We start from the raw sequence: 24,455 nt of genomic DNA, 5'->3' as shown, positions 1-24,455 counted from the left end.
AAGTCTCTTGCTATGAGACTTTGAATGAATCAGGACTCTGAGGATCTTTGAGCCTCAGTTTCCTCACCTGTGAAATGGGGTTGATGCCCCCACCACCAGCACCACCACCACCACCACCAGCTTCCTGGATAAGCAGACATGAGCTACGGGCCAGGCTGAACACCTCTCTCACTGCCTGGGGTGAGAGAGAATGTTGGCAACAGCCCAGAAAGGGGGGATCTCCATAGATTTGGAGAAGTTCTGAAATGCAGTGAGCAGCAGAGTTTCTGTGGGTTCAAGGGCACCCAGGAATTTCCTGGGAGCGCGTGAGACCTCCTGACCCAGGCATTCCAGGGGCTGGGGGCTGGAAACCTGCATTTTAAACATGCTCCCTGGGGACCGATGAAGGTTAGGACACTTGGAAACAGGTTTCCAACAAGGTTGAAAACTCAAACACTACTTCAGGGCAGGTAACCAAATCTTGTGGGTGGCTCAGGTGGGCCTCCTGTGGCCAGATAATCCAGCATTTCTAGAGAAGAAATCGAGATTCCTAAGTGAACTTTTCTCTTTGGAAATGGTGCGCAGGGCCAGCAGCACCCCGTGCAAGGCAGGGTCAACCTAGATTCGGGCCCCAGCTTTGCATTCCCAAGGACTTGGATTCAGAGGCCAAACCAGAGAAGGATGGAGACGGGGAGGGGATGTGGCCCAGCGGATGGTTTTAAGGCTAATCGCGTGGAAGCACTTGGAATGTGCAGCTGAATGATGGCGTCGTTAATGGGAACAAAGTCGCCCACCTCTTTCTCCAAGAGGCAGCTAGTTGTTGAACAGATTCTTGCGGCTGACTTGTAATTAACTGGCAGCAGGGCGGCCTTTCACGGTGGCCACGCCCATAAGCAAATAGCTACTTACGCTTGAAAAGTTTGCTTTTCTAAGGGGTAAACACCCTCTGTCTGCAAATTTTGTTTATACTCTTCAGGGGTTTAATAGGTTCCTTTCATTCTCGATTTTCAGGCTCCTGATAATGAGGCTTTAGGGGTTGGCCCCCTGAGGGCCCTACTTCTTTTCTCTGGCTCCTTGTGGAATGCGTGTGTGGGGGTGTGTCTGTCTGTCTGCATTCCACTGCCTTTGTGATCCTGCTTTTAATTGCATAAGACATAGGGCATCGTGAGAGGTCATCATAGAAGGATGTCCGTGGCATATGGTTGGCTGAAAAACAGGTTGCTCTTAAACACACGTACCTATTGTATGGTCCCATTTGTGGTTTCAGAATGGATGGACAGGCCTGTATGTGCACACGTGTACCCACACATCTGTGGGTACACGTATCACTGTATGGGGAGACAGGGTAGGGTATGAGCTTGGACTTCGGACTTGGGCTCTGTCACGTACTACAGCTGACCCTTGAACGACATGGGAATTAGAGGTGCTGAGTCCCTGACACAGTCGCAAATCTGAGTACTGCTATCTCTGCCTCAAAAGCAAAGGAACTGATAAATGACTGACGGGGGACAGGATGCCGAAAGAGTTTGCATAGAGTCACGGCTCAAACCCTAGCTCTTTCGATTCCACGTACTGTGATCTCTAATTCAACACGAACTCCCCCCCCCACGCTTAATTTAAAGATCGTGAAGTGAAAATACAAGTACTATAGTTGTTGAAAAAAGTCCGCATATAAGCGGACCCATGCAGTTCAAACCAGTGCTGTTCAAGGGTCGGCTGTACTGGTTTCCTCACTGTGGACTGGTAGCTAAGGTGGGTGTAATATACCTAGCATAGCACCTAGGGTTAAGTCTTCCATATATGTTAGATAGATGCTAACTAAATCTGAAAGGGAGAGAAGTAGGAAGAGGACAATTTCATTGCCTTTTATTCTTCTGTGTTGCTGGAGAATTTTTCAACTACTGCATGTAATATATATATGTATACATATATATGCATATTTTTATATATACATACGTATCTACATATACATATATATATATACATAACCTATATGAATTAGTTTCCTGGGGCTGCCATAACAAATTACCACATACCAGGTGGCTTAAAAACATTGAACTTCAAGGTGCGGGATGCCATCCCACTGGGCAGGCCAGAAGTCCCTCCCTGGCCCCTAACGAGGGGCCCTCACACCTCAGTTGGACTGTCGGCTGCAGTGACCCAGCCTCTCTCCCCGTGTTCCCCGCAGCTGGAGCCTGATGGACTGCTGGTGTGGGTCTTGGCTGGCACCCTAGGCCTCAGCCTCGTCTGTTCCCTGGTCTCGGTCCCACTGCAGTGCTTCCAGCTGAACAGAGTTTACGGCTGCTGCCTGCTTCTCTTGTACTTGACCTTCCTCCTGGTGGCCCTGCTCACTGAGTTTGGAGTGATTCACTTGAAAACTGTGTGAGTGAAGCTGTGTCGGGGTCCGCCTGGTGGTCGGGAGGTGTCGCTGCAGGCGGTGAGATGGAGGATGAAGTTTCTTCGTTCGAACCCGCTCAGGCGAGCGTGGCCAAGGCCGAGACCGTGAACGGGGTGTGCGCTCGTGGGGCTGTGCTCTCTGCTAAAGCTTCCCAGTCGCCGCTGTGTGCAGTTAGGTCAGCTAAACCTTGTTTCTGGGGCTGCGGAGGCTGGGCTTCCCTGTGGACAGAGTTCCAGGCAGCAGGTAGACTTCCTTGCGTTATCTCCAGAGCCTCTTGAAAGTTGGGGTCTGGGGCGAAGGGGATGCCTGGGTGCCTTCCAGGCTGGAAGACCCCAAAGAGTTCAGGGCTGGAGACAGTTGTGGAGGCCCAGGCCCCTCCCCACAGTCACGCCCTGTCGCCTTCCTGCTGCTTCTCTCAGGGCTGCCAAACCCGTGTTTAGGGAGTCAGGGTGACTCGGACCTGGCAGATAGAACGGCTTGTGTGCTGTGGGCCTCGGGCCGATGCGGGCTGAGTTCTAGAGCTGCGCTGTCCAACAGAAATAGAATGCGAGACATGTACCTAATTTTGAATCTTCTAGTCGCCACGTTAATAAAGCCAAAAGAAAAAGGTGAAATTAATGATAATATATATCACTTCAAGATAGCAGCCAGTGGCACTGGCCCACGAGTGGCTGCCGTGTCGGACAGCACAGCTCTAGGCTGCCTCTAGAACGGTCTGCTGGCTTCAGAGGCTTCCCCAGACGCAAAACAGGAGCCAGTTTGACTGTGCCCTGTGCCTACCTCAGGGGGAGCCCTGGGCTGGGGCTGCTTTGCCTGCGAGCTCCTGGGAGGGTGATGAGCGCTCCCGGGCGCCTTCCTGCTGTCAGCCAGTGACCCGCCTTTTCAATAAGCAGCGCTTCTGTTTGCTCAATGCCTTATGCCGGCAGTAAAGGGACTCAGTTGTCTTTTTTTCCAATGAAAAAATTATTAAATGTTTCAAGTAAACAGAAAACAACATACAGCCGGCTGTTACTGGTTCTTCCTAACCTGGGTCAGGCTGACAAGTGGCCGGTTCCAGGGCCGAAGGCGCTTGGCCCTGACGGATCTGGACTTGGCGGCACGTCTAGGGGTGGGGCTGAGGTGGGGTCAGGAATGGGCATGGATGGGTCCTCTCCCTGTTCCCCACGATCCCAGAAGCCACCGAATGGTGCCTGGTGGAAGTCACGAGGCAGCAGCCGCGTGTACAAAGCAGAGGCTCTTTTATTAATACGCCAGAAATCCGGAGACGCGGTGGGTTTTCCAGGTAACAAATCCCCATTGTACAAAAACCTTACAGCGTCGCCCCCTCTGTCTGTACAAAATGATTGTCACGTGGTGTGGAGTAAGGCTGGGTTGGGGGAGGGAAGCAAGGAGGAGGGGCCAGATGGTGTCCCCCCGAAAGCGGGGCAGGGGCCCAGGGCCATCACAGACACTGACAGGTGGTGTGACCCAGACCCAGTCAGCGCATCTCACCTTGGTGGTGGTCAGCTGACGTGGGAGGTGAGAGGGCATCCGAGCTGGATGTCCTGGGTTCCCAGAGCTCACAGCCCTGGGTGACACCCGCTCCCTGCTCGATGGCCTGTGTACAAGTCGGAGGGTCAACTTGAGGAGGCCCCCAGTGACCCCGAAGGGGCAGCTGTCCTTAGCCTCAGTAATGAGGGTGCCCACCAGTGGCTGGAGTCTGGTGCCTCAGCACTGTTGCCACTTGGCTTTCATCCCGTCCCTGGCTAACACCAGGGCCTTTCACAGGATGGGGTTGAGAGGCCTGGACTAGATCCCACTCTTCCAGGTACCAGCCTTCACCCTGGGGGCTGGGGGGCTGCGCTCAGTTTCCCTGGTGCCCCTCCCAGGTTTCAGCCTCCTGGGGGCAGATGCTGAGGTCGGGGGACTCACGCCCTCCTCTGGAAGCCGCCCCTTGACTCCTGCTTCCAGAATGCCCGTTTCAATAAACAAAAGCTGAAAGGCACCCAAATATGCAAACAAGTTACTTCTCCGGAGCGGGGAAGGGGTTCTGGCCTGGGGCTCGGTGCCGAGCTGCCTGCGATGGCCCGTGGCCCTCCAGAGAGAAAAGAGGACGTCTGTCTCCCGATTCCCTTGGGGAATCTCAGTGGTTCTCAGTGATTCATTGTTTCCCTAAAGGGCTGTGCTTTAAAAACAGAAACGTCCACCACTTCTCCCCTAGTGAGGGGCAGAGCTGTGTGGTGCTGGCCATGGGACCAGCCCATCCAAGGCCACAGTCGAGAAGACTTGGCTGTGGGGATGGGGTACCACACCCCGGGATCAGGCCCTGCCCGGCTGGGAAGAGGATGTGGCGAGGGGGAGTTTGCCCACCCGCCTCCCTAAGTCACGGAGGCAGTGGAGGCAGCTGGAAAGCGGGGGTTGGGGCAGGATGCCCAGTGCAGGCCGCTTCCCCTGCCCCCTCCCCCCCCCGCCCCTTTCGTCCCTGCTTCTGCCACCTCTGCTGCCTGCACTGAGATAGGCTCACCGCCCAGGAGAGCTGAGCCGAGGCTCCCTCTGCTCTGACCCTGCTTGTTTCTGCCGCTGCCACCACCGCTCACCGGAGCTGCCAACGCCGACAGCCTGCTATGGGTTCAAGCCCCTACTGCATCCTGATCTCAGAGAACTCTCCCAAGGTCCCTGGGGAACTCAGGAAACTGACAGGCCACCTGAACCTACTCCGGGGAGTGGAAACCTCGGGGTGAGCCGCGTCCCCAGCCCTACCTCAGTCAGGTCCACGGAGGGCGACTGGCTCAAGGTGAGGGGGGAGCTGGCCAAGGAGACCACGGGTTCAGCCACAGGGCGGCCGTGGACAGCCTGAGGTGAGCCTCTGTGCTCTTTGTTCCCGTCTCCAGCAAATGCACACACGTGAAAGGATCTGCTGTTGTCTTTAGCAGAATCCTGAATTAACCAAAATGTCTTTTTGCTTAAACAGGACGATCCCAAGGAAAAGGGGTTTAAGGAGAAAGCCCATTTCAGGACCTGGTCTGGGTGGTAGCCACCGGCCTGGCCTCTTGCCCGTCTTCCTCCTCCTACTGGGCTGTGATTCCAAAGGCCATCTTAGGATTTTCAGCAACAAGGGTTGAAACCAAAAGAAGGGTAGGTGAGAAGGCTCATGGAGCTGGGATACGGCCTCGCTCGCCTCCTGGCACTGGCTGAGATCTGACCATACGGAATAACCACAGCCCTGGATCACTCGTTCCAGTAGGTGCTGGGTACTGGTCCCCCGAGGGAACGCCCAATTTCATTATTATATCTAGAGACATACCAACCCAAGGATGTGGGTTCTTTCCTTCCTAAGTGGTTTTGTCCCTAAAGCAGAACACAGACACCCCAGGATGTGGGCCACAGGCAGGTTAGTGGGGAAGCTAGCTGTCAGCCTGGGCGGGATTCTGAAAGCAGCAACAGGAAGACGGTATAGATCTGGCCTAGGGACGCTGGCCCACGCTGAAGGCAAGCCCTGCAGAGATCGGCAGAATCCATTCAAGTGCTCTTGTGAAGGGGCCTTCTGGAGCTTTCCATGTTAAGAAGAGCTCCTAGTGGCCTGATCCCCCAAAATGAAATTGACTTCTGGGGTTAACAGGGCAAGGTGGGTACAAACCAAACCTCAGCTTGTCTGCCTGTCTTTCCTTTTTCCTATATATAAATATTTGCATATTTATGAATGTATGTATATATATATAAAACATATACACACATTATTCTGATACATCGTAGTAAAATAATACTATTGTGTTATTGCATAGAAGAGATGGCTTTTGCAGGCTGGGCTTAGGTGATGGTCTGGGAGCGCTGGCGGCTGCCTGGAGGCTGCGGGGTGGTGGGGACCACACGGCCGCTGAGCTGTCGTTGCTGCTGCTCCTGCTTCCGGGTGTGTTCCTCATACCACTCCTAAGGCAGAGAGCAGACAGGGTGCTGAGCGGGCCCCAGCCCTGCGCCCCAGCCTAACGGGGTCACCCAGGCTGGGCAGCGCTGTGACCCTCCCAGGCCTGCTGGGAGTTCTGAATAGGACCCTAAATAGAAAACTGGTGACGCAACCTTTCCCTTCTTAACTAGAGATTTGCAAACCTCCTTGTCAAGTGTGCCTGCTTTCAGTGAGGCCCAGGTAGTAATAACACCCTTTACTCGCGAACACGATCTGTGTGGTTCACCGAGGGATGTGTGCCCCCCGCCCCCTCGCCAACCCCGTGTTACCCCCTTGAGCTGGGTGTCCTCATTGTACACCCAGGAAACCCGAAGCTCAGAAGTTGTATAAAGTTGTATGAAGCCTGAGTGCCTCTCGCGACTCCCCGGTTGCTTTGCTGCCCTCCAGAACGGCTGTGAGAGCTCACCCGCCTAACACTATTATCATTATATCATCCGACATTGTCAGGGACAGACGTATTCAGGTAATTGAGAAATTTTAAATATAAACCCTATGTTTTTAAAGAGTCTGAACCACAGAACTTTAGCGCTTAAAAAATTAGAGAGATGGCCTAGTTCTGTGCCCCCTCATTCCACAGAGGGGGAGACTGAGGCCAGGAGTGGACGGCCCGGCGGCGTGTCTAGTGCCGTCCCCTCCTCTGCTTCATGAGGCAGGGACTGTCCCCCTCTCATAGATGGGGATGGGCTGCGTGACCTGCCCAAGGTCACGGAGCCTGGGATCAAACCCGGGTTTTATGACACCAGAGCTCATGTTGATTCCTCATCGCTGTGACTCTGAGTGCAGTGATTCGCCAGGTCTTCGCCCAGACCCCTTGTGTTTCTACAGCTAAGGTGCGAGTCGCTTCAGGGGACTGCGGCCTCCCGGCCTTTTGGGCTCGGACCCTGGTCATCACTGTCCCAGGGAAACAAGGGTTTCCAGCCTGAAAACAACATAGTCACAGTGGCTGGCGAGGGAGCTGGGAGCCTGGGCGGATGGGTGGCCCACAGTCCATGGCTCCGTCTGGGCTGCAGAGCGCCAGCCCACGGGCTGCTTCGCAAGCTCCTTCACTTAGCAGCCAACGTGGGAAGACGGGGAGAGTTCGCAAAAAAAATATCTGACTTTTCCCTTCTCTTAAATTAGAAAACAAAAACAATCAAAAACCCCAAGAGAGCCAGGCGCAGCAGGCCCTTGTTCCTATCGGGCAACGTCTGGCTGGATGTGGGAAGGACCATCCTCTTTGAAGAGGCCGGTCCAGGCCAGCTCGCCAGGGCCCCCCAAGCTCCCTGCTCTGCCTGGAACGTCTCCCGCTGTACGCGTTTCCTTTGCTGTTCTGGCTCAGAGGAGGAGAATGAGATGAGGTCAGTGACATATGTGGAAGAGTGGACAGGGTGGCTGCCTATGTTGGGGAATGCTTCAAGGGTTCAAGGCTGAGCCCTGAAGCCCCCCCAACCCCGCCGCCGACCCGAGCAGTGGTCCACTGGTAGTGGTCCCAACAGATAATCCCACAGCTCCCCACTAAGCTCCCCACACATCAAGATGGGGACCGAGAGCGGCCTCTGCTCGGCAGCGGGAGGACCACTCCCAGACAGGAGGATCTGGGCAGCGCGGCCGGGGTGCTCCTACCTGAATCTCCTCTTGGTACATCTTTAGGCTCAGATCGCTTTTGGTCCTCGATCTCCGTCCCAGAAACACCAAGGTATTTTGCTAGAGAAGAACAGAAAGGCTGCAGGGACCAGCTGGAGCCAAGGTCCTGGCGCCCGGCCTCACCCCCTCCTCTGGCTTCTGCAACGGTGCCCCCCAAAAGTGTCACCAAAACTTGAGGGGATGGACAGCGGGGGAGTGTTTGCACTAAGCCACAGCCCGCTCCCTCCGTGGGACGAGGCCCTGTCGCTCCCCACCTCGTATCTCTCCATCTGGGAGAGGATCTTGAGCAACTGGGCGATGTCAGAGGCGGCTCCCCAGGCCTCCTGGTAGAGCTTCAGGACAGCAATCAGCTCATCTTTGGAGATTTCCTTCTCAAGGGTGATACCGCCGTCAACTGCAGGACAGGAGGGTGGCAGGGGGAAGGAGCCTGGGACTCAGAGCCCCCCGTCTGGCTTGGTTTAGCCATCCTCCCTGCGCCCTATGGGGGCCTTAAGGTTCCCTCTCCCAGCAAAACTCTGGATCAGCACGACCACCTCCCCCCACCATCTGGAACTCACGTCCCTCCCCATCCCCTCCCTTTGCTGGGGCTGTCAGGAGCACTGGTCAGGCCACCAGCTTACAGGGGACAGAGGGTTTCAGGAGGGAGTCTCCGAGCAAAAAGAAAATGATCAGGTAGTCTGAGAGGACAGAGATTTGGAAACAAGTAGGAACAGGGATGTGGCAGTTCTGACGGAGAATCTGGCAAGAATGAAGGATCATTAGGCAGAAAGCGATGCACTCCTGGAAAAGGGAGACAAGGGGTCGCAAGCTGCAGAAGGCAGTAGTATTAGGCTCTGTGGTCAACGGTATTTACACCGTTTAAATCAAGAGCCAGAGGACAAACACGGGGTTTAGAAATGCGGAGACGACAACTAAAAGGGGGAACAGCTAAGGATGAACAGTCGGGGAGATGAGGAAGGCGGGACAGAGGGCTGCTGGGGTCACAATCAGCCTGTGATTTTTCTTGATCTCCGGGCTGTACTGTTCTGATTTTTTAAATGAGATCACGTGCATTTTTCTGTCATTTAGTATTTGAAAAATCAATGCAAATAAGAGATCAAGAATGCTAAGCCAGGACTTGGGTGGTGGCACAGTGGTTAAGAATCTGCCTGCCAATGCAGGGGACATGGGTTCGAGCCCCGGTCCGGGAAGATCCCACATGCCGCGGAGCAACTAAGCTCGTGCGCCACAACTACTGAGCCTGCGCTCTAGAGCCCGCGAGCCACAACTCCTGAAGCCCATGTGCCTGGAGCCCGTGCTCCGCAACAAGAGGAGCCATGGCAATGAGAAGCCCGCGCACCACAATGAAGAGTAGCCCCCGCTCGCCACAACTACAGAGAGCCCGCGCGCAACAACAAAGACCCAACGCGGCCAAAAATAAATAAAATTGAGGGGAAAAAAAAAGAAAGCTAAGCCAGATCAGTAAGCTGAATTGCCAAAAGACTGGACAGACAGACAGACAGATAAGCGGCAAACGCCCCTGTTCCAGCCACTTGCACAGACCTTCTGAGTCCCGGTTCTTGCGGCTGTAGTTCATGCGGAAGACGAAGGCTTCGAGAATGAAGGCGACAATGATAGTCATCACCACCTGGCCAGGCATGGAGAGGACGAGCAGAAAGAGAGAGGAATGAGGGGGGCGTGAGCTGCTGCGGGGCCCCAGAGCCGACAGAGCCCGGTCAGACGTGTCCCCGGCCCCCTCCTCCCTGAGCTGCTGCCCGATAAGCAGGGGCAGCTGGAGGCTTGGAGGATGGAGGAGGGTGGAGGGCATTCTGTGTCCCTGGACCTACCATGGTCACGATGTAGAAGGTCATGAAGTAGAGGCGGCTCCAGTGGGAGGTCTGCGAGGTGATGCCTTCCTGGAGACAGAGGGAAGCAGGGAGTGAGCGAGCTCCTGGGGTGGGGCCGGGTCGCTGTCTACGCAGGCTTCTCCGTGGCCCCTGCTCTCTACAGACCCTTCCTGATCGGTTGTGGAAGACGAAGGAGGGGGACCTTGCTCCCTTGGGTCTAAAAATCCCTCTGAGCTCCTAAGGCCTGGACACTCCCCCCAGGACTGATACGGCCAACCTTTGGAAGAGTTTAAGGAATGGAAAAAAAACAACCAACCAGCCACACTTGCCACACTGTTTCTTGATTGAAAAGTCTCCCTCACAGTGGTGGGAGCAGGACAGAGACCCAGAGGCTAACTGGCCTCTCCTGGCTGCTGGGGGGGTGTGTGGGAAGCAGGCACAAAGGCCACGTCCAGCAAGTGCGGAGGGGGAGGCTCTTGGGATTCAGGCCATACCGTGGTGTCCCTGCAGAACCCTGCCCCCGCGGGGGACGGGGAGAGCAATGCGCCCCAGGCTGCGTGAGGGGAGACGGGAGCTGGCCTCAGAGAATGGTGGGAAGATGCCCCCAGAAGCTGACGGAGGTCCTTACCATGATGATGTACCAGTTGTTGACAACTGTGAGCTCAAACAAGGTCACTGCCAAAGGGAAGGGAGAAACAGAAAGCATCTTGATCAGACCTGCTTTTGCAAAGTGAGTGTCAAGCGGCCTCTCTCCACCTATCCTGGGTACCACGCACTTGTCTGCCGGGGTGGCCTGTGAGCTCCCGAGAGCAGCCACGGCTTCCTGAGCGTCCACCCCACAGGGAGTGCTGCCATCTTGGCCGGTCCCCAAAAGGGGGCATCTTTGGCCTCAGCAGCTCGTGATGGACCAGGGGTGGAGATACCGGGGAAAGAGTCCCCGGACCTTCCTTGGTGTAGATCTGGGATGTCGTGAGGGGATCCCTTCCTCTTGAGAAGCTGTGTCTGGCCTCCCGGCCTCTCCATGGAAGCCGGGAGCAGAGCTGTGTGGGCCTGGCCTGGGTAATGCGGGACGCTGTGGCTGGCTGGTGTGGCCAGGTCCCACCCTGCAACTGTGGAGCCGTGACAAGGGGGCTGGTTCCCTAGCATCGGGCTGCACCCATCTCCCAGCCAAGCATGAAGCTCTGCTGCTCCCCCGATGCTGAGAAAGTAACAGGAAACAAGCCCTGGGGTCTGGCCTGGACTGTACCCCAAGGCTGGGCAAACCACAGGCTCCACTGGGGCCAGAGAGGACTCGAGAAAGTATGGCAAACGGCCCGGGATGGGGAGGCCTCGGGCAGCTCTGCTCCGCCCCACCTGGGACCTGCGGTGACAAAGGCAGTAGCCAGGGCACGGCCCGCCTGGGCTTTCCGCACTCACCGAAGCTGTTCAGGATGTTGTCAAAATTGTTGAGATAGTAATAGCCTTCCTCCACCACGGTCCTGTTGTCCACGGTGTGATTGAGCCAGCGGTAGGCGTCTGCCACTGTGCTCGTACTGGCCGGGGGAGACGGGGCGGGGGGACAGAGGGTTGAGTGGGAAGGTCACAAGATGACTGGTCACCTCAACAAAGTACAGAAAGTTTAAGCAAACCAAGGTCTGACTGAGGACCATCTCTCTTGGCCCAGCCTGGTTTCCTGCCGAGCCCCCAGCTCCCTTGCCTGTCTTCCTGTCTCAAGGGGAGTCCCCAGGGTGCTGGTGGGAACGCCCAGACTTGCCCCCCATTCCACCTTCACTTGGCATTTCTCTGCCGCCAGCCAGGCCTTCTTGCTCTCAGCTGCCAGAGCCCAGCGCTCTGGGAGGGGAGACAAAGGCAGTGCCTCCTCGAACACCACCCCCAGCCCCCTGCCCCCACCAGTCTGGGATCTGCCCTGGAGGCCGGGTGCCAATGGCAGCCCTCGAGAAGGGTCCTCCCCTCCTCGGGCTTTCCCCAGCACCTGGCTGGAGTGTTCTGTTCTGTTCTAATCGGTTGCCCCTGTTCTGAGAGCTTGTTTGCTACTTTCCTGCCAACCTCCTACGGCTGATCTGCTGTAATTCACGGGGATGTTTTGACAAGCCTGGTCCTCGGGCCCCCAGGGAGCTTGTTCCCAAGGCAGAGTCCTGAGCCTCTGGCCTGTGTCGGACACGCAGGGTGGGGTCTGGAGTTTGCCCTTTTAAGCAGCAGCCCTGAGGATTCTCATGTGCCCTAAGGTTTGTGACCCACTGCTACAGGCTCTGGTTCTCAGCCTGACGCTCAAAACGGCTACCAGTGTCTCTGAGAACTTTCTTTATCAGCGCTTGAAACCATAAGGACCAATTTTAAGAGAACACTGGATGGAGAATGAATGGCAGAGCACACGGATTTCATCATGGGGGCTTAGGAGGAAAGGGAGTGATCAAGGGAGGTTGTGTCCCCCGCTCTCTATCCCTGCCCCAGAGACCTTCCCGCATGTGTCTGCCCTCATCCTAACAGGCCACCCCTAGCTGATGTGTCTGCCCAGGTCCCCAGTCACCCCCGGGGAGAAGCAGGAGGAAGCTGTGGGACTGCGGCCTCGGGCCCCAGGCTGCTCCCGGTTCTGGAGGAACCGCCGGCGCCCAGCCCGAAGGGTAAGCCGATGTAGACCTGGCTAGAGAGTGGCTCCTAGACCCTGCCTGGGGGACAGGGAAACTTGCTCAGACATCCTCACTTCAGAGAGGACCCTCTGCTTCCAGGCCCCCTCCCTTAGCTGCTGCACTGAACTAATAAGCCCTGGAAGCAAAGCCAAGTGATTCTCAGGGCTTCAAAGGGTGCTGTGGCCTGGGGAGGTGGGCCCCTGAGGGATCAGAGGTCAGCGTTCCAGTCCTGGCTGGGCTCCTCCAGAAACGCAGGCTGCCTGGGGCTGGGGGCCCCGCTGCGTACTCACTTGCAGCAGTTAGGGTAGAGGATCCCACAGAAGAATTCCATGCCCACGATGGCAAAGGAGTAGTAGAAGGTGAGCAGGGTGAGGCCCAGGCTAGGGAGGAGGGTCAGAAGAGACAGGGTGATGGAGGGCCGGCGGGAGAGAGCAGCTCGCCCGGCGGCCCCGGCATCCTCAGACCCCTGAGCTGACTGATGGAGACGCATGCCCCTAGCCAGGTGCACCAGCTGGACAGTGCCTGCAGGGGAGGGGCCTCGGATCCAGGTCTGGGGTAGAAAACGGCTCGAATCAGGACTCTATTACCAGACGCCCCTCTACCAGCGGTTCACCCCTTACCTGTGAAGGTAGACTCACAGGTGACCCTTACCTGTGAACATAGACACAGGCGGTAAGTGAGTTGACAGCTCCCTGCCCTCCCTACTAAATATTTCAGACAGGTCAGTGGAGAAACGTGGAACCAGGGAGACCTGTGGTGGTCAAGGTCTCGGTCTCCTTGAAGAGATCTGACCCTGTCAGGCCCTCGATTTTCGTCCTTTTTGGGACTCCCCCTCCCCCTCCCCCCGAGACCACCCAGCTGCCCACCCCGAGGGGGCACAAGCCTCACGACGCCTGGCCCTGGGGGCCAAGAGGCAGGGCAGTACCTGGCCATCCGGGGCAGCAGTTCAAACATGGTGTCCAGCACGTTGCGGTAACGCTTCTTCAGTTTAAACAACCTGAGCGAGGGAAGCGGGCCGGGTCACTTACGGGTGCTGGGCGTGGCCGCAGCCCCTCCGTCCACAGCACCAGGCGGGGCGCGGCAGGCCCGGGCCCCCCCACCACCTGAGAGCCGCCAGCCGGGCACTCAGCTCGGGCGGCTCGCACCCTGGGCAGGGGCAGCGGGGGCGCCAGGACATCGCGGCTGGACGGGCCCTGCCCTGAAAGGAGGCAGGGCAAGACTCTCGTGAGCAGGCGCGGCGGCCACACAGCTCCCGGATGAAGCCCGGAGGCCAGGTGCGGGGCGGGGCCTTGCCCGGCAACCCTGGGAGGGGAGAAGGCCGCGCCTGCAGAGGAGCCTGCAGTGCGGCAGCTCCTCCAGGTAAGAAAGGGGCGCCCTGTCCCTCACCTCCACCTCTCCTCCTGGGCAGGACGTGAATAGGATCGCAGCTGGATATTCTAGAGGAAAACCAGCCTTCTGAGGACACACAGAGATCTCTAACTAGTAAGGGACACCGTCCACGGATCTCCACAAATTTGTGCTGGTTTCCTACAGTGGTCCCTGGGGGAAAGCTGAGAGCAAGTGAGGGTTTTTCTTGACAAGGGACTGTGCCAGACAATCACGGCTGGCTGTGGTAGGGGCTCGAAAGTCCCTCTGGACCCTCAGAGGCCGTGGCTCTCTGGTTGATGACTCTGAGCACGTGTGTTTCTGTGGCTGCAGCCGACACCAGCACAGGCCAAGTTCACTGGAGCCTTGAGCCACGTTTCTCTTCCACAGTCAGAGGCAACTGGTCCCAGGATGTGAGGAGGTGGGCACACCTGCCCAGGTGGAGACGAGGCCCCCATCATCCCCCCTCCCCCCACCCACACTAGGTGCTCCTGCAGGGGCCGCGCCACCCCTGACACCAGGCCTGTGAGCCTTCTGGCTCCTGGTCACTCCCCAGACTAGTCTCAAGGCTCTCCCCACCCTCCCCTGCCCACCACTCCCAACCCCAGCCCTGCCCTGTCACCTCAGCAGCTGGAGGGGACGCAGGACCACTATGAAATAAAAAGGCTCCATGTTGAAGGCCAGAGCCAGCAGTCCCAGGAAGGCGAACGCTGTGACGAAGAAGTCGAACCTGGGAGGGAGGAGGAGAAGCCATGGTCTGTTCGGCCCACCCCTAGCCTCCCTCACGACAACCAGTGGCTCCTCGGCCCTGTGCCCAGCACTCCCTTCCAAGGAGCCCGCACGCCAACCACCGCAAAGGCAGCCACAGGCCCCGCAGTGGCCCACAGCCAGCCAGCTTCCTACCGCTATCGGGTTTCTGAGGCTGGTGTGGCTGGGCCCCAGTCACAGCACACACCTCAGGGGTCAGACGTGCCTATGGACGTCTCTGGTGGCGCAGTGGTTGAGAGTCCGCCTGCTGGGTCTGCCTGCAGATGCAGGGGACACGGGTTCATGCCCCGGTCCAGGAAGATCCCACATGCCGCAGAGCGGCTGGGCCCGTGAGCCACGGCCGCTGAGCCTGCACATCCGGAGCCTGTGCTCCACAACGGGAGAGGCCACAACAGTGAGAGGCCTGCGTACCGCAAAAAAAAAACAAAAAAAAAGAATCCGCCTGCTGGGCTTCCCTGGTGGCGCAGTGGTTAAGTATCTGCCTGCTAATGCAGGGGACACGGGTTCGAGCCCTGGTCTGGGAAGATCCCACATGCCGCAGAGCAACTAGGCCCGTGAGCCACAACTGCTGAGCCTGTGTGTCTGGAGCCTGTGCTCTGCAACAAGAGAGGCCGCGAGAGTGAGAGGCCCACACACCACGATGAAGAGTGGCCCCCGCTTGCCACAACTAGAGAAAGCCCTCGCACAGAAACGAAGACCCAACACAGTAAAAATAAATAAATTAATAAACTCCTACCCCCAACATCTAAAAAAAAAAAAAGAATCCGCCTGCCAATGCAGGGGACACAGGTTCGAGTCCTGGTCTGAGAATATCCCACATGCCACGGAGCAACTAAGACTACGGAGCCCATGCTCTAGAGCCCGTGAGCCACAACTACTGAGCCCACAAGCCACAACTACGGAGCCCGTGCACCACAACTACTGAGCCTGCACTCTAGAGCTCACAAGCCACAACTACTGAGCCTACACTCCAGAGCCTGCAAGCCACAACTACTGAGCCTACACTCTAGAGCCCGTGAACCACAACTACTGAGCCTGCGTGCCTAGAGCCGGTGCTCTGCAACAAGAGAAGCCACCGCAATGAGAAGCCCATGCACCGCAATGAAGAGTAGCCCCAGCTCACCGCAACTAGAGAAAGCCCGAGCACAGCAACGAAGACCCAACACAGCCAAATAATAAATAAATAGATAGACAGATAGATAAATAAATAAGAATCCGCCTGCCAATGCAGGGGACATAGATTCGATCCCTGTTCTGGGAAGATCCCACATGCCGCGGAGCAACTAAGCCCATGCGCCACAACTACTGAGCCTGCGCTCTAGAGCCCGCGAGCCACAACTATTGAGCCTGCGCTCTAGAGCCCGTGAACCACAACTTCTGAGCCCGCGTGCCACAACTACTGAAGCCCGTGTGCCTAGAGCCTGTGCTCCACAAGAAGAGAAGCCACTGCAATGAGAAGCCCTCGCACAGCAATGAAGAGTAGCCCCTGCTCGCCACAACTAGAGAAAGCCCGTGCACAGCAATGAAGACCCAACACAGCCAAAAATTAATTAAAAAAAGAAAATGCCTAGAAACCCCTCCTGAAGGTCCCGCACTGGTCTCATGGCAGACACGGGTTACACCAGCGACCCTGGTGAAGGCACTGAGGGGTGGGGCAGGACCACAGGGGAGTCCCACAGGGAAAGCAGGACAGAGAGACCCTCTCCTTCCAGATACACATTAAGGCCCTGCAAACTGCATGCCCACACGCTACTGCTCTGCCCGACTCTTCTCTACTTATTAACTTGTTTTTACTCTCACGACCCAAGACCCTGTGAGTGCAGCCCGATTTCACGGGTGAGTTAACGTTCGTGGGCAGTGAGCCGCCTCTCGGGGTCTCTGGACAGGGAGAAGGGCCACCAGCTTGACGCTGACCAGGCATCAGGACCCGTAGCACTTCCTTCTCTGCGGGTGTCATGGTTTTCGTGGAGGAGAAGAGAGCTTAGTTGTCAGGGAGGGGTGTGGGGTTAAGTGACTCACAGAGAGCCAGCTGGCCTAAGGACCCCAAGAGGCCGTGTCCAGGAGAGGGGCTGGCGGGGGTGCTCTGAGAGAGTAAGACGAGGGCCTGATCCTGGGGAGGCCTGGAGCCACTGGCAGAACTCTGCCAGGAGACAGGGGCCTGACCTAGCCTCGGACCTTTCCTCTGAAACTGTGCAGTGGGTGTGGACGGAGAGGACCTGTGGCTTTCATTAGAGTCTCTGATGTGCGTGAGAAACATGCTCTCTACTTACAGATTCCATCCGGAGGACAAGTACTCAACGGGGCCGAGGCCGGCTACTTTCAGGAACAGCTCCACCCCGTAAACTATAAGCAGGAAGACGCAGTTAGCAGCGGCCCTGCCACAGCCTCTGCCACCCCTGGCCTGGCTCGTTTCCTCCTCGGGACTCTCCCGAGGTCTGGTCACATGCCCTCCAGACACCCACGTCACACCCGCACCCCTGAGAGAGTGTGGGCTCCAGGGCAGGGCCTGGCCCAGATGCTGGCCAACCGGGGCCGCCCGCTAACAAGAAGCACTCGCTCCCACTCCCTGGGAGTGGCCGCAGGCATTGTCTGTCCCTCCAGTAGGTATTTCCTAAGCCGTTCTCCCGTGCCAGGCCTTGCACTGGGTGCTGGGTGCCCAGCCCCGAACAACGCAGAGCTTAGAGTCTAGACTCAGGGGAAAGACAGCAAACTGATAATGTTAGACTGGGGGAAGGAGACTGGGGGAAAAGTGTGACATTTGAAAGAAATCAGGGGCCAAGCCGGATATGATCTTGGCCTGCTTGAGGGGCAGAAGGTAGGTTGGTGTCATTGGAACATAATGAAAGAAGGGGCTGAAGAGGGAGCTCTGGAGGGGGCATCAGATCACACAAGTGACACAGTTGGGAAGAGATTCCAGGTCTTTCTGACCCCAGAGTTTGTGCACTGAATCACTATGCTACTCTGAACTCCACAGAAAAAGCCAAAGGGCACTGATCAAGGCAGTAAAAGTCATGCTTTTTAAGAACAGTGAAAACAACTTAGGACACAGTGTTATTAGTTATGTCTAATGTTTAGACATAAAGGGAGAGGGGTGTCAGGCAGAGCGGTGAGGTGTGGTGAGGGGATGAGTGCGCCAGGGAGAGGAAGACACCTGTGCAGAGGCCCAGAGGTAGGAAAGGGCAGGGGCCCTGGGAAGCGGGATGTGTTTGGGGGGGCTGCAGTTGGGGCGCGGGTGGTGGTACTGGCAAGAGATGAAGCCTGAGAGGGAGGCTGAAGGGGCCCGCACGGGAACTTGGTCTGGAGGCCAGTGGGCAATCACCAAAGAGTTTGAAACAGGGATGGGTAGAATCAGACTCGACTTCTGCTCCACCCTCATCATGCTCCCCCGCTTTAGAGAAGAGCCATGAGATCTTAACCCCAAAAGAAGTTCCAGCCAGTGGTTAGGACAAGCACTTGAGCAAAGCCATGTCAGAAACTTACTGGTCAGAAAGACGAGGTAACTCCAGGGCACATGCTTGGAGAAGAAGTTCCCACCTGTAAGAAGAGAGGCAGCAGTTCAAGAGGTGGGCCAGGTGTGCCCACAGGACAGGCCAGTCCCCTAGCCGGGCTCACCTTTCAGCATGAAGGTCTCCACAAGGATCCAGACCCCGTTGACTGCCACCACCAAGTCTGCAACAGACAGGCTCATAATAGAGAAAGCACAGGTGGGTGTGGAGATCTACAGGTCACAGCTGCAGCCCCTGGTTAGTTTCCAGGCAGCTCAGAGATAAGCAGAGAGCAGGGCTTGTAACAGATAACTTCCTGCTTAATGCTTTTACCAGGAGCTAAATCAGCCAGTAGTTTCTCTTAGAAAATAGCTACAGATTTCTAAAGTCACCCTCTATGTCACTACAGGGCTACCAGTTAAGCTGTTTCAGTAAAACCTACAGATTATTCCAAGTTGGCGTAAAAGATGGACCATATACAAAGGGTTTGAGTATTGAAAACATTTGTTTTCCCCTAGAGATATCTGGTTTTTAAATGACTGCAGAAACTAGTTAGCAAAATTGCATATGCGTTTGGCCTTTCACCTAGCAATCCTACTTTTAGGGATCCATCCCAATGAGACATTAGCAAAAACACAAATGACGTCCGAAAGCTATTCACTGAGGAACTATTAGTGATAGCAAGGAAACTAGAAACAACCTAAACGATCAATAGGAGACTGGATGAATAAACTATGACACGTTCATGAAATGGCGTACTCTCAGCTATAAAAAGGAATGAAGAACATCTCTGTATATTAATATGGTGCGGTCTCTAGGATGTATTGCTAACTGAAAAAAAAGCAAGGTTGAAAAAAGTGTGTAAATTATGCTAGTTTATTTAAGGCAGGGAAATATGCATATATGCATCTACTTACAGTTTTTAAAAAAATGGAAGGATAAACTACAATAAAAGTTACCCACTGGGGGAGGTGACAGGATGGAAACAATTCTTCCTTGAGTATACTTTCTTTTGTAGATCTGACTTGGAATCATATACATATTTTACATAATTATAAGGCAAAATTCAATGTAAAAAGTGACCTCTAAAAATATTTTTTCAAATGAAATAAAGAAATGTAGATGGTGACATACCCACATGGAGAAAAACTACTCCAGATGAATTTAAAACACAGTCATCTGAATCCCTGGAGTGGTGTTTCTAGCAATTATATATTAGGGTTGTGTTGGTATTGTTTTTTGGAGCTATTATGTGTGGACTGTGGGATAAAGCAAGTGAGGGACTGTGTCAGTGTTGTTGGGAACTAGGATTTTAAGCCTGGGAATTTAGACGTGAAAGAATGATGAGGGCTTCCCTGGTGGTGCGGTGGTTAAGAATCCACCTGCCAATGCAGGGGACACAGGTTCAATCCCTGGCCCGGGAAGATCCCACATGCCATGGAGCAACTAAGCCCGTGCGCCACAACTACTGAGCCTGCGCTCTAGAGCCCGCGTGCCACAACCACTGAAGCCCGTGTGCCTGGAGCCCATGCTCCGCAACGAGAAGCCATGACAATGAGAAGCCCGCGCACCGCAACGAAGAGTAGCCCCTGCTCGCCACAACTAGAGGAAGCCCGTGCACAACAGCAAAGACCCAACACAGCCAAAAATAAAACAACTAAATTTTAAAAAAAGAAAAAGAAAAAAAAGAACGATGAAGTTAGGTAAAACCCCTATAGTCCACAATTTGAATTAAGAATATCAGGATAAACTCACAAGACAGTTTATCTTTTAAAAATCCAAAATCCTACCTCTGTCCATGGAAAGGCCTGGAAACAATAACCAACTCCAAGCAATGAGCACCTCTAGCATCTCAGATTGTGGTCTCTAAACACCATTTCCCATTAAATGGAACCAGAACTCCTTAGAAAGAGTGAATTCAATCAAGCCTCTAGATTAGTAGAAATGTCTGCATCTGTGCTGTCCAATTGGTCATCATTAGCCACACATGGTTACTGAGTGCTTGAACTGCGGCTATTGTGACGGGAACTGGATTTTTAAGTTTTAGTTGGTCTAAATTTAAATAGCCATATATGGCTGGTGGCTGCCACACTGAACAACACAGCTCTAGCTATAACTACCAAATTACAGTAAATAAGCAACAGAGGAACATGCAAAATCAAGAAGGAAGGACAAACACTCCTGTTCCTTCAACTAAATATTGCAAGAGGAAGAAAACGGATTTGGGGAGAAACCTACAGATTAAAACAGACTGAAGTGACATATCAACAAACCACAATCTGTGGTGCTGGAATCTGCTTCCAAAAACACCAGGTCTAGAGAAGGGGTGATGAGCTGGACTGAGGGGATCAGACAGACAAGAAAGACAGGCAATGAGATGATAACTGTTGACGCTGGGTGATAGGTACATGGACGCTCTTTACAATCCTTCCACTTTTATACATGCTTGGAATTTTCTGTAATAAACGGCCAACATCATAACTGCAGGATTTATCCTTGTATCCCCACCTTCCGGAGCAGTAAGACTCAGGAGGAAAGGGACCTAGAGCTGTGATATTTCACACTTACACATGAAATACTGGAAGGCCTTGGACTTCACAAGGATATTAATTCCTATTTGAAGAGAAGACATGTTAACAGTGAAATTTTCATGTACAAGTACACGTTCCCCTACCACAGACATCATGCGTGTAAGCAACCGGAGTGTTTATGCCCAGGGGTGAAAAAGGAAGGGCCTGCTCTCAGAAGGACACCCACGCTTGTGCCCGGACCCCTGGGCAAGACTGCACTGGCAACATTCCCTCTGGGAAGAGGCTGAGCAACCTGGAGCCGGGACAGAGCAGAACAATGCTTTGCTGGCCGCTGCTGAAACTGTAAGTCTGCTCCTGGCCTAGAACCGGCACTGTTTATTTATCCCCTTGAGCAACTATCATCCCAATGGAGTGGAAAACTCGCTGAAGAATATGGAATAATAATAACAGCTGTGCTCAAAGTCCTAGCTGTGGGAGAAATAACAAAATAGGACATACCATTTTAACTCTTGTTCATATGGCCCAGACCCCTGTGAGCTAACCATACCCCATGTGGAACTTCAAAACTGGCATTAAATTCAGGGAAAACTATTAGGTAAGTAATATGGGGCCCTCCGATTTTAAAATCTTCAATTTTATACAATGCAAGCATTATGTGAGGGATCAGATACACCAGCTATATATCCTGACACTGGAGGAAGGTCAAAATCCATCATAAGGTAAAAAGGCAGGTTTCAGAACAGAATACATAATGTAATCCCCACTACTGTTTTTAAAATGCACAGAAAACCAGAAGGAAACGTATCAGAAAATTAACCGTGGTTATCTCTGCCTGGGAGACTTTCATTTTTTTCTAATTATTTGACTTCGTATCAATTTTCTTCAATAAATAAATATTCCACAAATTATTTTGCGTTTGGTTTTTATGTTACTGATTTCCTTCCTAATCCAACACTATTTCCCTGCTGGGGTAATCACACTCTTGTCTCTTTTACACACATAGACATTTCGCATGCACACATGCACACATGCTCACACACACACACACCCCCTCTGGACATGTTCTTTAAATGCTTATCTGTGGTCACTGGAAACCTCCATTCGTCCCCAGCTGCCATATTCAGGTCAACCTTACCTTTGAAGATGAGGAATGCTGTCCTGGGAAGCTCATCAAACCAGTGCTCTCTATTTCTCTTTGCCTGGCCAAGGAACAGGGCCATAGGAGAGAGGGCGTTAGGACCAGTGACCAGAGCCCAGCCCTGGGGGCATGGATGCAGCTTCCCTTTCCTGCTCTCCTGGCTAACTTGGGAAACCATGAAAACACTCAGGGATCTAAAGAACAACAAAGCCAGCCAACGTTTGCTGAACTCTTCAATGTGCCATGCACTGCCATTGTTTTTATAGAATCCTGAAAATAATGCAGTAGGTAGGGACTCTCATGACCCCACTTCCCAGGTGAGACAAGCCTTGGAAGGGTTCCATAACTTGCCTGATGTCACATGCTGACTAATGGGGTCTGAGATTCAGTGCTTTTAACCAGGACACCGCATTGCAGATGGACAGGCAGATGCAGGGCCAGGGGCCACCTGTTATCCCTCCAGTGCACAATGCCCAGCTGAGAGCTGAGATGTCCCAGCAGGGAGAGAGCGGGACAGCCGGGTGCCTCCTGGCCTCATCCCCCTCCCAGGGAACCGTCTGCCGGGTCACTCCCTGGAGAGCACCCACCTTCCACTTCAAGGCGGCAACTTCGTAGATGTCTTGAAAGTCCTTCAGGCTGTCATAAGCACGAGGGCAAAATAAATCAGAGCACGTTCCCACCGAGCCGCGGTCCTCTCACTCGCCTGCCTATGGTCACCTTCGAGGGGTGCAGCGGGGGAGGGGAGGAGGCGACATCTGCGAGTCCCAGCGCACCAGGGCCCAGGGGACCCGTACCTGCAGGCATTTCATCTCCTCCTTCCTCCAGGGACTACGGATACTTAATCCACTCAGTCTACACAGACCACTGCCGGCTTCCGTCCCCCAGAGAGGCAGCCCCCAGGTCACCACCATTCTTAGACAGACAGGGACTGAGCCTCCTTTAGCAGAGGACTTAACAGAACAACCGGGGCAGAGAGTTCAGCCCAGAGCTCGCTCACTCTCGTCTCTACAGCAGGCCTGCCTCATCTCAGATCAAAAAGAAGGGTTTTGGGGCTTCCCTGGTGGCGCAGTGGTTGAGAGTCCGCCTGCCGATGCAGGGGACATGGGTTCATGCCCCGGTCCGGGAAGATCCCACATGCCGCGGAGTGTCTGCGCCCGTGAGCCATGGCCGCTGAGCCTGCGCATCCGGAGCCTGTGCTCCACAACAGGAGAGGCCACAGCAGTGAGAGGCCCGCGTACAGCAAAAAAAAAAAAAAAAAAGAGTACATACTGAGAAAGAGGCAGAGAGAGACAGAGAGACAGAGAGACAGACAGAGAGAAGAGAAGGTGTGTGTGTGTGTTTCACGTTGCTCTGTGGATTAGCTCACATGCAACCACCTTGCTCATGGCTCAAGGGTGAGCAGCTGGGCCAGTCCATTCCACGAGCCAATACATTCCTTTTTTTTTTTTGCGGTACGCGGGCCTCTGTTGTGGCCTCTCCCGTTGCGGAGCACAGGCTCCGGACGCGCAGGCTCAGCGGCCATGGCTCATGGGCCCAGCTGCTCCGCGGCACGCGGGATCTTCCCGGACCGGGGCACAAACCCGTGTCCCCTGCATCGGCAGGTGGACTCTCAACCACTGCGCCACCAGGGAAGTCCCATTCCTTTTCTCGTCTCAAGTTTAAACTGGATTTGGGTTGGACTTTTGTTACCTGTAAGAAGAAGCCTGAGGAACAGGGTCTACGTGCGTAAGAATCTCTGAAGAAAACTAAAGTCTCTAGAGCCTCTCTGCCTGCCCGCTCCCCAGCCCCCGGGCTTTTGCAGGCCCCAGCTGCCTCTTGTGAACGCCTCGTCCGGCCACACTGCGCCCAACTGGCATCCGCTCTCACCTGAGCAGAGGCGAGTTGCTCTGATTCAGGGCCTTGAACGTGAGATAGCGCTCCCCGGCAGTCATCCGGGGCTTGTAGAAGCGCATGAGGCCTTCAAACTGCCTGTAGGAGATGCCGGCAGGCCCCTGGGGGAAGAGGGAAGACGGCCACGTGGAACACAGCGGGGGCAGCCATGCCAGATGCCCAGCATCACACGGGATCCCAGGACGCCCTGTTCTCTTGTTCTCCCAAGGGCAGGACTCCTGGTTTCGGAAGCTGCCGGCCTGCCCATGCTTCGGGGATACCGTGGGGCAAGGGCTGGGGAGCAGGGACCAACCTCCCTCCCTGGCTCAGCCCCTGCCCCGCTACCCGTTGGCTGATGAGCAGGCGGTAGGCGTGCTGGATGGCGGTTCGCTTGTGTAGCAGCAAAGACTTGAACTTGTGTTTCTCGATGTCATTGAAGGTGTCAAATACCACGGCCAGAAGCTGTGAGGGAAGAGCAGAGACCTGGCTCCTGTGCCCGGCGGGGCCTCAAGAACCAGGGAGTCGTTCTCCAGCCTCCAGAGGGTGCTCTTCCAGCCACCCCAGAGAAAGGGGTTGAAAAGAGCCTCTCGCCTGCCTCAGGTGGCGTAGGAAGTTCATCTCCAAGACTCAGCAGAGGAAGGTCATTCATTGCCACTTGTAAATTTCCCCCCTAAAGATTCATGAAGACACTGCTATTACATTTTCCCCAGGTTTTTCTTCTCTCCGCCTGTAGCTCATCCCTGGCTGGGCAGTTTTATAAGGGGAGAGAAGCAGCGAGGGGAACACACTGGGTTTTTTGCCCAATTTAGCTCCTTGTGATGGCCGGGGAGGCTGTGTGTCCATCCTGTGCCCTCCCAACCTCAGAGCAGGAAGGAACATCGCTGTGCCGATGCTTCCTCTCCTGTC

General features: G+C 54.8%; 2 protein-coding genes across 7 annotated transcripts in view; one reads left to right on the top strand and one right to left on the bottom strand.

Moving 5' to 3' along the window:
- SLC8B1 (solute carrier family 8 member B1) overlaps positions 1 to 3,313 on the top strand; it is a 31,313-nt gene extending 28,000 nt beyond the window's left edge. The window contains exon 17 of the mRNA XM_082668404.1: positions 2,168 to 3,313. Within this exon, the coding sequence (XP_082524530.1) occupies positions 2,168 to 2,365 (198 nt within the window). The 3' untranslated portion in view covers positions 2,366 to 3,313. The remainder of the gene's footprint in view (positions 1 to 2,167) is intronic.
- A 285-nt stretch (positions 3,314 to 3,598) lies between these two features.
- TPCN1 (two pore segment channel 1) overlaps positions 3,599 to 24,455 on the bottom strand; it is a 63,991-nt gene continuing 43,134 nt past the window's right edge. For 4 of the 6 annotated variants that reach the window (XM_082667416.1, XM_082667417.1, XM_082667420.1 and 1 more), the window contains exons 11-28: positions 23,895 to 24,011; positions 23,547 to 23,671; positions 22,268 to 22,316; positions 21,678 to 21,741; positions 20,580 to 20,624; positions 18,139 to 18,195; positions 18,007 to 18,060; positions 16,797 to 16,869; positions 14,381 to 14,488; positions 13,319 to 13,390; positions 12,684 to 12,773; positions 11,183 to 11,298; positions 10,395 to 10,441; positions 9,767 to 9,835; positions 9,483 to 9,567; positions 8,195 to 8,334; positions 7,920 to 8,000; positions 3,599 to 6,283 (exon numbers count right to left, since the gene is read on the bottom strand). In XM_082667416.1, the coding sequence (XP_082523542.1) occupies positions 6,164 to 6,283; positions 7,920 to 8,000; positions 8,195 to 8,334; positions 9,483 to 9,567; positions 9,767 to 9,835; positions 10,395 to 10,441; positions 11,183 to 11,298; positions 12,684 to 12,773; positions 13,319 to 13,390; positions 14,381 to 14,488; positions 16,797 to 16,869; positions 18,007 to 18,060; positions 18,139 to 18,195; positions 20,580 to 20,624; positions 21,678 to 21,741; positions 22,268 to 22,316; positions 23,547 to 23,671; positions 23,895 to 24,011 (1,512 nt within the window). In that variant the 3' untranslated portion in view covers positions 3,599 to 6,163. Of the gene's footprint in view, positions 6,284 to 7,919; positions 8,001 to 8,194; positions 8,335 to 9,482; positions 9,568 to 9,766; positions 9,836 to 10,394; positions 10,442 to 11,182; positions 11,299 to 12,683; positions 12,774 to 13,013; positions 13,045 to 13,318; positions 13,391 to 14,380; positions 14,489 to 16,796; positions 16,870 to 18,006; positions 18,061 to 18,138; positions 18,196 to 20,579; positions 20,625 to 21,677; positions 21,742 to 22,267; positions 22,317 to 23,546; positions 23,672 to 23,894; positions 24,012 to 24,455 lie in introns of those variants that run through there. The other 2 variants (XM_082667419.1, XM_082667421.1) reach the window with 2 other exon arrangements.

The sequence above is a fragment of the Grampus griseus genome (assembly GCF_964374135.1).
Source record: "Grampus griseus genome assembly, chromosome: 12".
Lineage (NCBI taxonomy): Eukaryota > Metazoa > Chordata > Mammalia > Artiodactyla > Delphinidae > Grampus > Grampus griseus.
Note: the sequence above shows the minus strand (reverse complement) of the source record. Positions and strands in the feature narration are given on the sequence as shown.